At 41.2% G+C, this 13379-nt stretch overlaps 1 protein-coding gene across 1 annotated transcript; it reads right to left on the bottom strand.

Moving 5' to 3' along the window:
- Positions 1 to 3056: 3056 nt before the first annotated feature.
- LOC135556808 (pro-cathepsin H-like) lies at positions 3057 to 9578 on the bottom strand. The gene is made up of 12 exons (XM_064990260.1): positions 9465 to 9578; positions 8567 to 8598; positions 8231 to 8336; positions 8012 to 8082; positions 7797 to 7901; positions 6968 to 7054; positions 6716 to 6771; positions 6494 to 6575; positions 6282 to 6350; positions 6072 to 6178; positions 5661 to 5786; positions 3057 to 3691 (listed from the first exon to the last, which is right to left on the bottom strand). The coding sequence occupies exons 1-12, from the start codon at positions 9568 to 9570 to the stop codon at positions 3616 to 3618; spliced, it is 1023 nt and encodes a 340-aa protein (XP_064846332.1). The 5' UTR covers positions 9571 to 9578; the 3' UTR covers positions 3057 to 3615.
- Between the last annotated feature and the right edge of the window lie 3801 nt (positions 9579 to 13379).

Raw genomic sequence — 13379 nt, 5'->3', positions numbered from 1 at the left:
GAAAAAAATATATATTCTTTTATAACAGCAGACATGCTTGGCGCACATTTGTTTATAAAAAATTAACCAGGAATTAATATAATTTAGCTCTTCATGGGCCAATGGCTTTGAGGGTATAGCTCTTAGGAATATATATATATATATATATATATATATATATACTGCTCAAAAAAAGGGAACACTAAAATAACACATCCTAGATCTGAATGAATTAAATATTATTATTAAATACTTTTTTCTTACATAGTTGAATGTGCTGACAACAAAATCACACAAAAATTATCAATGGAAATCAAATGTATCAACCCATGGAGGTCTGGATTTAGAGTCGCACTCAAAATTAAAGTGGAAAACCACACTACAGGCTGATCCAACTTTGATGTAATGTCCATAAAACAAGTCAAAATGATGCCACCCCACACCATGACTGACCCACCGCCAAACCGGTCATGCTGGAGGATGTTGCAGGCAGCAGAATGTTCTCCACTGCGTCTCCAGACTCTGTCACGTCTGCCACATGTGCTCAGTGTGAACCTGCTTTCATCTGTGAAGAACACAGGTCGCCAGTGGCAAATTTTCCAATCTTGGTGTTCTCTGGCAAACGTCCTGCACGGTCTTGGGCTGTAAGCACAACCCCCACCTGTGGACGTCGGGCCCTCATACCACCCTCATGGAGTCTGTTTCTGAGCAGACACGTGCCTGCTGGAGGTCATTTTGCAGGGCTCTGGCAGTGCGGTCCTGCTGCTGGGTTGTTGCCCTTCTACGGCCTCCTCCACGTCTCCTGATGTACTGGCCTGTCTCCTGGTAGCACCTCCATGCTCTGGACACTACGCTGACAGACACAGCAAACCTTCTTGCCACAGCTCGCATTGATGTGCCATCTTGGATGAGCTGCACTACCTGAGCCACTTGTGTGGGTTGTAGACTCCGTCTCATGCTACCACTAGAGTGAAAGCACCGCCAGATTTCAAAAGTGACCAAAACATCAGCCAGGAAGCATAGGAACTGAGAAGTGGTCTGTGGTCACCACCTGCAGAACCACTCCTTTATTGGGGGTGTCTTGCTAATTGCCTATAATTTCCACCTGTTGTCTATTCCATTTGCACAACAGCATGTGACATTTGTTGTCAATCAGTGTTGCTTCCTAAGTGGACAGTTTGATTTCACAGAAGTGTGATTGACTTGGAGTTACATTGTGTTCTTTAAGTGTTCCCTTTATTTTTTTGAGCAGTGTATAACAGAAGGAATCATGTAGTAACCCAAATAGTGTTGAAAAAATCAAAATATATTTTATATTTGAGATTCTTCAAAGTAGCCACCTTTTGCACACTCTTGGCATTCTCTCAACCAGCTTCATGAGGTAGTCACCTGCAATGCCTTTCAATTAACAGGTATGCCTTCTTAAAAGTTAATTTGTGGAATTTCTTTCCTTCTTAATGCATTTTAACCAATCAGTTGTGTTGTGACAAGGTATGGGTGTTATACAGAAGATAGCCCTATTTGGTAAAAGAGCAAGTCCATATTATGGCAAGAACAGCTCAAATAAGCAAAGAGTAACAACAGACCATCATTACTTTAAAACATGAAGGTCAGTCAACCTTGAAAGTGCAGTTGCAAAAACTATCAAGCACTATGATGAAACTGGCTCTCATGAGGACTGCCACAGGAAAGGAAGACCCAGTTACTTTACTGCAGAGGATAAGTTCATTCGTTACCAGCCTCAGAAATCAGCAATTAACTGCACCTCAGATTGCAGCCCAAGTAAATAAATGCTTCACAGAGTTCAAGTAACAGACACATCTCAACATCAACTGTTCAGGGGAGACCGTGTGAATCAGGCCTTCATGGTCGAATTTCTGCAAAGAAACCACTACTAAAGTACATCAATAAGAAAAGACTTGCTTGGGCCAAGAAACACGAGCAATGGACATTAGACTGGTGGAAATCTGTCCTTTGGTTTGACAAGTCCAAATTGAAGATTTTTGGTTCCAACCGCCGTGTCTTTGTGAGACGCAGGGTAGGTGAATGGATGATCTCCCCATGTGTGGTTCCCACTGTGAAGCATGGACGATGAGGTGTGATGGTGTAGGGGTGCTTTGCTGGTGACGTGTGATTTATTTTTAATTCAATGCACACTTAACCAGCATGGCTACCACAGCATTCTGCAGCGATACGCCATCTCATCTGGTTTGTGCTTAGTGGGAATTTGTTTTTCAACAGGACAATGACCCAAAACACACCTCCAGGCTGTGTAAGGGCTATTTTAACTGACCTGAGCCCTAGGACCATGCCCCAGGACTACCTGACATGATGACTCCTTGCTGTCCCCAGTCCACCTGGCCGTGCTGCTGCTCCAGTTTCAACTGTTCTGCCTTATTATTATTGACCATGCTGGTCATTTATGAACATTTGAACATTTTGGCCATGTTCTGTTATAATCTCCACCCGGCACAGCCAGAAGAGGACTGGCCACCCCACATAGCCTGGTTCCTCTCTAGGTTTCTTCCCAGGTTTTGGCCTTTCTAGGGAGTTTTTCCTAGCCACCGTGCTTCTACACCTGCATTGCTTGCTGTTTGGGGTTTTAGGCTGGGTTTCTGTACAGCACTTTGAGATATCAGCTGATGTACGAAGGGCTATATAAATACATTTGATTTGATTTGATATTTGACCAAGAATGAGAGTGATGGAGTGCTGCATCAGATGACCTGGCCTCCACAATCACCTGACCTCAACCCAATTGAGATGGTTTGGGATGAGTTGGACCGCAGAGTGAAGAAAAAGCACCCAACATATGGTCAGCATATGTGGGAACGTTCTTCAAGACTGTTGGAAAAGCATTCCAGATGATTACGTCATGAAGCTGGTTGAGAGAATGCCAAGAGTGTGCAAAGCTGTTATCAAGGCAAAGAGTTGCTACTTTGAAGAATCTAAAATATATTTTGATTTGTTTAACACTTTTTTGGTTACTATATTACTCCATATGTGTTATTTCATAGTTTGTCTTCACTATTATGCTACAATGTAGAAAATAGTACAAATAAAGAAATGAGTAGGTGTGTCAACTTTTGACTGGTACTGTGTATATATATATATATATTTTTTTTTTTTTTTTTTTTTTTTTTTTTTTTTTACAACCTTCAGCAGCATCAGTCTAAAATACACAAAATATGCCTAGTACAAAACTCTAAAGAAAATATAACACGAACCAAAATGTCAAATCAAGAGAAGCTAAAATATTGGTGCTTTTGTGACAGTAGTCAACTACAGTACTAACTAGGATCTCTTACACACTCAAAACCAGAGCAATATGTGGCTACATAAGCACACGATTCAAAGACACTCACTACCCAGTGCCTACTAACTAACCATGACCAGCCACTTACCATATACAGTACAAACCTTCATAATACGATCCAGTTATAATTCATTTAAAATAAGTAACTTGGAAAATGTAAAACTCACATTGTAACAGTATAACTACAGTTCTTAAAAACATGTCCATGCAAATAATACAGAGAAGCCCACTCCTGTCCTCTGAATGAGAAAATGTATCCTGTTTTTCTCATACTGTAGCTGAAGACTGACTGTGGCGTTCTCTTCTGAGTTCCCGTTACATCACACCGGGGGGAGAGGATAAGAGGAGCAGGCTGCCAGTCCACACATGTTCCTCCCTCGTTCTATTAGGAAATATCTGAGGAGGAAATACAAAACAAAATATATTTTGTAAGCTGTACCAAACAAATATAAACACAACATACAACATTTTCAAAGACTCATACAAGGAAATTAATCAACTTCAACTAAATTCATTAGGCCCTAATCTATGGATTTCACATGACTGGGAATACAGATATGCATCTGTAGGTCACAGATACCTAAAAAAAAAGTAGGGGTGTGGATCAGAAATGTGGTATCTGATGTGACCAACAGGACAATCATGCAGCACGACACATCTTATTCCCATTGAGTTGATCAGGCTGTTGATTGTGGCCTGTGGAATGTTGTCCCACTCCTCTACAATGTCTGTGTGAAGTTGCTGGATATTGGTGGGAACTGGAACAAGTTGTCGTACATGTTGAGCCAGAGCATCCCAAACATGCTCAATTGTTGACATGTCTGGTAAGTATGCAGGCCATGGAAGAACTGGGACATTTTCCAGGAATTGTGTACAGACCCCTTCGACATGGTCATGCATTATCATGCTGAAACATGAGTTGATGGCGGCGGATGAATGGGCCTCAGGATTTCGTCACAGTATTTCTGTGCATTCAAATTACCATCGATAAAATTCAATTGTATTTGTTGTCTGTAGCTTATGCCTGCCCATACCATAACCCCACCACCACCATGGGGCACTCTGTTCACGCTGAGTTGTGTGGCAGGTTGGAAGTTCTGCCAAATTCTCTAAAACGATGTTGAATGCGGTTTATGATAGCGAAATTCACATTAAATTATCTGGCAACAGCTCTGGTGGACATTCCTGCAGTCAGCATGCCAATTGCAAGCTCCCTCAAAACTATTACACTGAGAAAAAATACAAACGTATCTAGAGATTCTGGGTTCGAGTCCAGGCTCTGTCACAGCTGGTAGCGAATGGGAGACCCATGTGGCAGCGCACAGTTGGCCCAGCGTCGTCCGGGTTAGGGGAGGGTTTGCCAGCAGGGATGTCCTTGTCCCATCGCGAACTAGCGACTCCTGTGGCGGGCCTGGGAGCAGTCGCCAGGTGTAATGGTGTTTCCTCCGATACACTGGTGCAGCTGGCTTCCGGGTTAAGTGGGCATTGTGTCAAGAAGCAGTGCAGCTTGGTTGGGTTCTCACGGCTCTCAACCTTCGCCTCTCCCGAGTCCGTACAGGAGTTGCAGTGATGAGACAAGACTGTAACTACCAATTAGATACCACGAAATTGAGGAGAAAAGGGGGTTCAAAAAAATAATAAATAAAAAAAATAAACACATCATGTAAAGTGTTGGTCCCATGTTTCACAAGATGAAGTAAAAAAAATCCCAGAAATGTTCCATATGCACAAAAAGCTTATTTCTCTCAAATTCTGTGCACAAATTTGTTTATATCACTGTTATTGAGAATTTCTCCTTTGCCAAGATAATCCATCCACCTGACAGGTGTGGCATATCAAGAAGATGATTAAACAGCATTATAATTACACAGGTGCACCTTGTGCTGGGGACAACAAAAGGCCACTTTTTAAAATGTGAATTTCTGTTCAGTGTAATAGTTTTGAGGGAGCGTGCAATTGGCATGCTGACTGCAGTAATGTCTATGTAATGTATATCTGTCTGTAACATTATGATTGGCTGGGTGCGCCTGGCTGCTAAATGGGTGACCTATGCCCTCCAAGGTTGCACCCCTGCCCAGTCATGTTAAATCCATAGATTAGGGCCTAATGAATTTATTTCAATTGACTTATTTCTTACTATGAACTGTAATTCAGTAAAAACATAGAAATTGTTGCATGTTGTGTTTATACTTTTGTTCAGTATAATTTCACCCTAAAAGGAGATAGTCAGACAGGTATCTTGCAGTATACGTGTCCCACAATGTATGGGTGTTCAATAGCTGATCTGTGTTCATGAAGCATCAATATAGTTATCATTAGTAAAAAAAGGAAGTTCAACAGCACTGAATATTTTTGATGTATTTACCCATCCATTCCCCAGTTGGTGCCCCAGGAGTTTTTCACGATCCAATATGGAGTGCTATTCTTTTCACCATATCCCACTGCCAGTACAGCATGGTTCACATTGTCTGTAGTGTTCTTACACGTAGTGCTAGTACAAACAAAGAATACTTTATAAAACACATGGAAGACATGCTAATTCATTGTAATAGAGGGTCAAATGTGCAGTTTGTATACCTTATGTGAACGGCAAAGAGCTTTACAGTTCATGAAAGTCTTCTACTGCAACATTGTATGGCATCATAAGTACAGTCTTCTACCTTCCACACATTATTTGATAAGATTTGGAGGTTCACAATTCAATTCCCTGCCACCCAACATGTATTGTCAAGTGGGAGTGATAAGGAACAACGGAGTGTACTGGGCTTACTCTCACCTGCTGTACACACCATCTTTGTAGTGGAGGAAATCATCAGTCACTTCATATCCAAAGCTGACTGGGTTCAGTCTGGCCACAGCATCAACCATGCCCTTTTCGTCATACTATTATAGGGCGGAAGACAGAACAACATACCAATTGCTGACTAAGAAAACAATGTTTAGGACAGATGCAGAGGTTGTAAAACGTTTAGTTTTAGTCTCTCACACTTGTTATGTTGACAACATCTTTCACGAAGGCAGCTGCCAACTCGGGCTTGAAATTGCAAGAGCCATCCTAAGGAAAGTAATTGGGATAAAGAAGTATATAGTGAGTAATCCAAACAAGTGAGTCATAAGGATTAAATACTAGTATAACACTGTTACTTGGGTTATTAACGTTTTCCTTTTTTACACTAAGAACAATTTATAAATACATACATGTCCCGTGTAAGGATAGTCATCTTCGGTCATGAGTCCGTTGTTGTATTTAACATACTCAAACGCCTGGCTTGGGAGTCCCCTGAAACCAATACATTACAGTATCTGAATGATGTTTTTGCAGACAGACAGCTACAGTATGCATCAGGAGGCATAGAAGTCACATGCAGGACAGGAGTGATAAGCTCATGTGATTTTAAGATGGTACTCTAGGCTACCAACCCCATACATCCGTGATTGTTGAAGTCTTGAGCACAGTCCACCAGTTGCTGCTCAGACTGGAAAATATAGAATGATAACTCACAGATAAGGCTATTACCAACAACCATTCAAAAACCAATTCAACTACAGTCTTTCTATTGTACCGCTTCATATGAAACCATACAGGGGAACATAGTAGGTTGAGTGCCAAAATCAGTGTGAAACATAGTGTGAAACTGTAGAAAATACAAGAGAAATAGGGCTCGTTCTCACCAGAAGTGGGAGTTTTCCAGTAGCTATAGCGGTAACAGACTCAAGACAGCCGGTAGTGGAGAAGGTCCAGCAGCTTCCACAATGACCCTTAGAACACAACAATAGCACACTCACTCAACATAATATCAATTTGTAAGTCGCTCTGGATAAGAGTGTCTGCTAAATGACTTAAATGTAAATGTAAATGTAAACACAGCACAGTCATAAATGTACAGCTTCATTTATCTTTTTCACTCGCCCGCAAACAGACAATCCATCGGAAAATGACTTGGTCATGTTGTTGTGAATATACACTACAGTACAAACATTATGAACACCTGCTCTTTCCATGACAGACTGACCAGGTGAATCCAGGTCAAAACTTTGACCCCTTATTGATGTCACTTGTAAAATCCACTTCAATCAGTGTAGATAAAGGGCAGGAGACCGGTTAAAGATGGATTTTTAAGCCTCGAGACATGGATTGTGTGTGTGTGCCATTTGGAAGGTGAATTGGCAAAACAAAATATTTAAGTTCCTTTGAACGGGGTATGGTATTAAGTGCCAGGAGCAGTTTGTGTCACACTCAACAGTTTCCCTTGTGTATCAAGAATGGTCCACCTCCCAAAGGACATCCAGTCAACTTGACACAACTGTGGAAAGCATTGGAGTCAACATGGGCCAGCATCCCTATGGAATGCTTTCGACACCTTGTAGAGTCCATGCCCAGATTAATTGAGGCTGTTCTGAGGGCAAAACAGGGGGGTTGGGGTGCAACTCAATATATTAGGAAGGTGTTCTTAATGTTTTGTAAACTCAGTATATTTAGCCTATGAGGGAAACGTAGTACCTGATATTTGACAGGTGACACATAGTCTCCCTTCTCTCTCCAGTCCACAGAACCAGGATATGGCCCAGGGCTGCTGATGTGACTCCCTTTGGTGGCAGAGCAGTTCTGATGAAGATAAATGTAAGAACAATTACTATTGATTAGGGAAGCTCGTAGACTTATAATTGGGGTTAACTACAGGCTCACATTTTAGTAATTACATTTCACAGCTGTACCTGAGGTTCAGTCAGGAGGAAAGTCTTCCTAAACTCTGCAAAGCTCATGTCAGAAAACTGATTCAGTCCCACTGGGAAAAGGAAAGTTACAATAGTTGTAAGATATCATACCTGTAACATACATAAAGCTATATTATGAATACATTGGGAGTTAAGTTGTGACTGGGAAAACAGGAAGAAATGGACAAATAGTTGAAAATAAATAAATGCATAGCCTACTTGAGAATGTGTGCTTCCCTGCATTATGATAGTGGATTCTCCTCTTATGCCCAGTGAAGATGTTCAGACGATGGTGGTACTCCTCCAGAGCATAGACTTTATTATACTGTAACAACAAAGACAGGTATAGGCAGTCAGTCAACTAAAGATGACAACCTCATACTGACAAGCAAATACATTTGAGGAAGGTCTTGGCCCACTGCTTTCATTTCTTACAGGAAGGAACAAGATGACTGTGTGTACAGTAACTCTGGTATGTAGGCTACTGTATGTCATCTGCTTTCCTAAAACATAACACGTGACAGATTTACATTGTAGCTTTAGAGTTTCACATACCTGTAACATCCATTGTTTGAAGTGATATTCCTCTTTAAAAATAATACATTTAAAAAGAATAAAACACAAATATGATCAGTTAGACCTATGATTTTGATGGTCACATTGTTACAAGTTTGAAACGGTCACTTTTCTGTGCAATGTTAACATTTTCGGCTATAGCATGTGTCACTGTTGTTTCACTGCTGCATGTATTATGCAATTTAATACGCTAAAAAAATCAAGTTTATTTGTCACATGTGCCGAATACAACAGGTATAGATAGACCTTACACTGAAATGGCTACTTACAGGCTCTAACCAATAATGCATCAAAAGGTATTAAGTAAACAATAGGTAAGTAAAGTAATAAAACAATAGTTATATACAGTAGCGAGGCTATAAAAGTAGCGAGGCTACATACAGACACCGGTTAGGCTGGCTGATTGAGGTAGTATGTACATGTAGATATGGTTAAAATTACTATTTATATATGATGAACAGAGAGTAGCAGTAGCGTAAAAGAGGGGTTGGCGGGTGGCAGGATACAATGCAGATCGCCCGGTTAGCTAATGTGCGGGAGCACTGGTTGGTCGGCCCAATTGAGGTAGTATGTACATGAATGTGTTGTTCAAGTGACGGGTGACGGGTTAAAGTGAGGCTATTCATTTCGGTAGCCTAATTATTATCTTTGCTTTTTCATTAGGCTTATTAAATACAGTCTGGTCAACTGCCCAGATCAAGATCAGAAACATAATTTGTGAAGTTAACGGTACACACAAAACCCGCTTTCATCTGCAGTGCACTGCATGGCTTGTTGCACTTGACTTTCAGTTTGTTTCTTCCTCCACACGTCGATGTGTGCGTCCAAAGGGGATGCGGAATATGAACAACAAACAGATTAGGGGAGTTATGCTTACCTTCAGGTAAAAACAAGGGTGTTAAATTGGCTAAATGCAAAAAAGCAAGAATAAAAGCAACAGAGCACAGCGCCATACTTCCGCGTGTGTTTCGCAACCAATGCATCACATGACTTGAGTAACCTATCCATTTCATTCATGTGTCCTTGTGGCAGGGTCGGTTATCAAAGTTTTGTAAGCACCATAATATGCCTAATTTCCCACCTCATATCAAAATAATTAACATCAAAGTCAATAAAGTGTGCACTTACTGAGGAGATAAAAATACAATTGCAAGTATCACAGAATTATTAAAGGCCCAGTGCATTCAAAATTCAGTTTCGCCTGTGTTTTGTATCATATTGTTAAACAGCTGATGAAACTAACACTGTACAAGTGTGTGAGAAAAAAAAAACTATCCGTGTTATTTCCTGATGGTTGCTGGTTGAAAATACAATCTACACAGGACCTTCCAATCAGCAGGTTTTGCAAACGTGGAGTTTCAAGGTGGTAAATTAGTTAATAGACCAATAACAAAGAGAGTTCCAAACCTCTCTGCCAATAAAGGCTAGTTCTCAGTTCCCCCCCACCCACTCATGCCACTCCCAGACAGTCCTAGCAAAATTCTTGCTGGAGAATCTTTTTTTGGTTGCTAAAAAGCTATTTAATTATTTATTTATTTTTACAATTTAATAGACAACTATTACAGTCTGGTAATTAATTGTTAACCAATAATTTAATATTTATATAAAAACGTCTGCATCGGGCCTTTAAAACTGTTGATTAGAACTTTACACTTAGAACTTTACACTTTGCATCCTGGCGGGCTGTATCACCGCCTGGTACGGCAACTGCTCCGCCCTCAACCATAAGGCTCTCCAGAGGGTAGTGAGGTCTGCACAACGCATCACCGGGGGCAAACTACCTGCCCTCCAGGACACCTACTCCACCCGATGTTACAGGAAGGCCATAAAGATCATCAAGGACATCAACCAACCGAGCCACTGCCTGTTCACCCAGCTATCATCCAGAAGGCGAGGTCAGTACAGGTGCATCAAAGCTGGGACCGAGAGACTGAAAAACAGCTTCTATCTCAAGGCCATCAGACTGTTAAACAGCCACCACTAACATTGAGTGGCTGCTGCCAACACACTGACACTGACTCAACTCCAGCCACTTTAATTATGGGAAATGATGTAAATATATCACTAGCCACTTTAAACAATGCTACCTTATATAATGTTACTTACCCTACATTATTCATCTCATATGCATACGTATATACTGCACTCTATATCATCGACTGCATCCTTATGTAATACATGTATCACTAGCCACTTTAACTATGCCACTTTGTTTACATACTCATCTCATATGTATATACTGTACTCGATACCATCTACTGTATCTTGCCTATGCTGCTCTGTACCATCACTCATTCATATATCCTTATGTACATATTCTTTATCCCCTTACACTGTGTATAAGACAGTAGTTTAGGAATTGTTAGTTAGATTACTTGTTGGTTATTACTGCATTGTCGGAACTAGAAGCACAAGCATTTCGCTACACTCGCATAAACTTCTGCTAACCATGTGTATGTGACAAATAAAATTTGATTTGATTTGATCTTTATACACTGCCACACATTCATATAATTTATAAATCAGAGCCTGCTATGAGAGATCCGTCCTGTAGATGGCAGTATAATACCACTGCAAAACTGATATGATGGAACTGAAAGAACAACGGCGTCTTCTGCAACAGAGCCACTCCCAATTACGTATACATATTAACATTGCTCTTCTCTCTCCAACTCAGCGGTGGAGTGGGAGGTAATTGTGTTCATGCAGAACACTAGATAGTCAGTCATTATCACCTCCTCTTCAAATATGGTGAGCTACAGGTAAACAGTGCCTTCGTAAAGTATTCAGACCCCTTCATTTTTTCCACATTTTTGTTACATTACTGCCTTATTCTAAAATGGATTAAAAAAATAATAATAATCATCAACCTCCACACAATACCGCATAATGACATCGCAAAAATAGGCTTTTAAACATTTTTACTAATTTATACAAAATTTAATAACTTCATTATGATGTTTACATAAGTATTCAGACCCTTTACTCAGCACATTGTTGAAGCACCTTTGGCAGCGATTACAGCCTCGAGTCTTCTTGATTATGACGCTACAAGCTTGGCAGACCTGTATTTGGGGAGTTTCTCCTATTCTTCTCTGCAGATCCTCTCCAGCTCTGTCAGGTTGGATGGGGAGCATCGGTGCACAGCTATTTTCAGGTCTCTCCAGAGATGTACAATGGGGTTAAAGTCTGGGCTCTGGCTGGGCAACTCAAGGACATTCAGAGACCTGTCTTGAAGCCACTCCTGCGTTGTCTTGGCTGTGTTCTTAGGGTCATTGACCTGTTGGAAGGTGAATATCGCCCCAGTCTGAGGTCACGCTGGAACAGGTTTTCATCAAGGATCTCTCTGTACTTTGTTCCGTTCATCTTTCCCTCAATCCTGACTAGTCTCTCAGTCCTTGCCTCTGAAAAACATCCCCACAGCATGATGCTGCCACCACCATGCTTCACCGTAGAGATTGTGCCACGTTTCCGACAGATTTAACGCTTGGCATTCAGGCAAAGTGTTCAATCTTGGTTTCATCAGACCAGAGAATCTTGTTTGTCATGGTCTGAGTCCTTTAGGTGCCTTTTTGGTAAACTCCAAGCCGGCTGTCATGTGCTTTTTACTGAGGAGTAGCTTCTGTCTGGCCACTCTACCATAAAGGCCTGATTGGTGGAGTGCTGCAGAGATGGTTGTCCTTCTGGAAGGTTTTCCCATCTCCACACAGGAACTCTGTCACAGGGACCATCGGGTTCTTGTTCTCCTCCCTGACCAAGGCATTCTCCCCCGATTGCTCAGTTTGCCCAGGCAGCCAGCTCTAAGAAGAGTCAAACTTCTCCCATTTAAGAATGATGGAGGACACAGTGTTCTTGGGGACCTTCAATGTTGCAGAAATGTTTTGGTACCCTTCCCCAGATCTCTGCCTCGTCACAATCCTGTCTCGGAGCTCTACGGACAATTCCTTCAACCTCATGACATGATTTCTGCTCTGACATGCACTGTCAACTGTGGGACCTTATATAGACAGGTGTGTGTGTGCTTTTCCAAATCATGTCCAATCAATTGAATTTACAACAGATGGACTCCAATCAAGTTATAGAAACATCTCAAGGATGATCAATGGAAACCTGTTTTTGCTTTGTCATTATGGGGTATTGTGTGTAGATTGATGAGGAAAAATATGGATTTAAACTATTTTAGAGTCAGGCTGTGACGTAGCAAAATGTGGAAAAAGTAAAGGGGCCTCAATACCTTCTGAATGCCCTGTATATCACCATGCTGATGCACCATGCTACTACAATGAGCTGTGTGTTCATCCCTATAGCCTACCTATGGACAGTGCTAGTACACTGGAGGTCATCAACATCTAGGATATCAATAAATACGGATTGTTTCCAGGAGCAGATATAGAAAGGAGGAACAGCGTCACACACACACACACACACACACACACACACACACACACACACACACACACACACACACACACACACACACACGGAGCTGTACTGTATATGGTTCATCATTAGTATGATCAGTGAGTGTGTTATCTCTCTTTCAACACTGTAGTTGTCTCCCTGCTGGCCCATGCACTTTAATATTCCGTGTGTGTGGATTTTTGACCAACTGGAGACATTTTGTTGGTCCCCACAAGGTCAAATTATATTTCTAGGGGGTTTAGGGTTAAGGTTAGAATTAGTGTTAGGGTTAGATTTAGTGTTAAAGTTAGGAGCTAGCGTTAACTTTAGGTTTTTGGGTTAACGTTACGGGTTAGGGAAAATGGGATTTTGAATGGGACTGAATTGTGTG

Source organism: Oncorhynchus masou, chromosome 2 (genome assembly GCF_036934945.1).
Source record: "Oncorhynchus masou masou isolate Uvic2021 chromosome 2, UVic_Omas_1.1, whole genome shotgun sequence".
Taxonomy (NCBI): domain Eukaryota; kingdom Metazoa; phylum Chordata; class Actinopteri; order Salmoniformes; family Salmonidae; genus Oncorhynchus; species Oncorhynchus masou.
The sequence above is the reverse complement of the archived record's forward strand: the minus strand, read 5'-3'. Positions and strand labels throughout refer to the sequence as shown.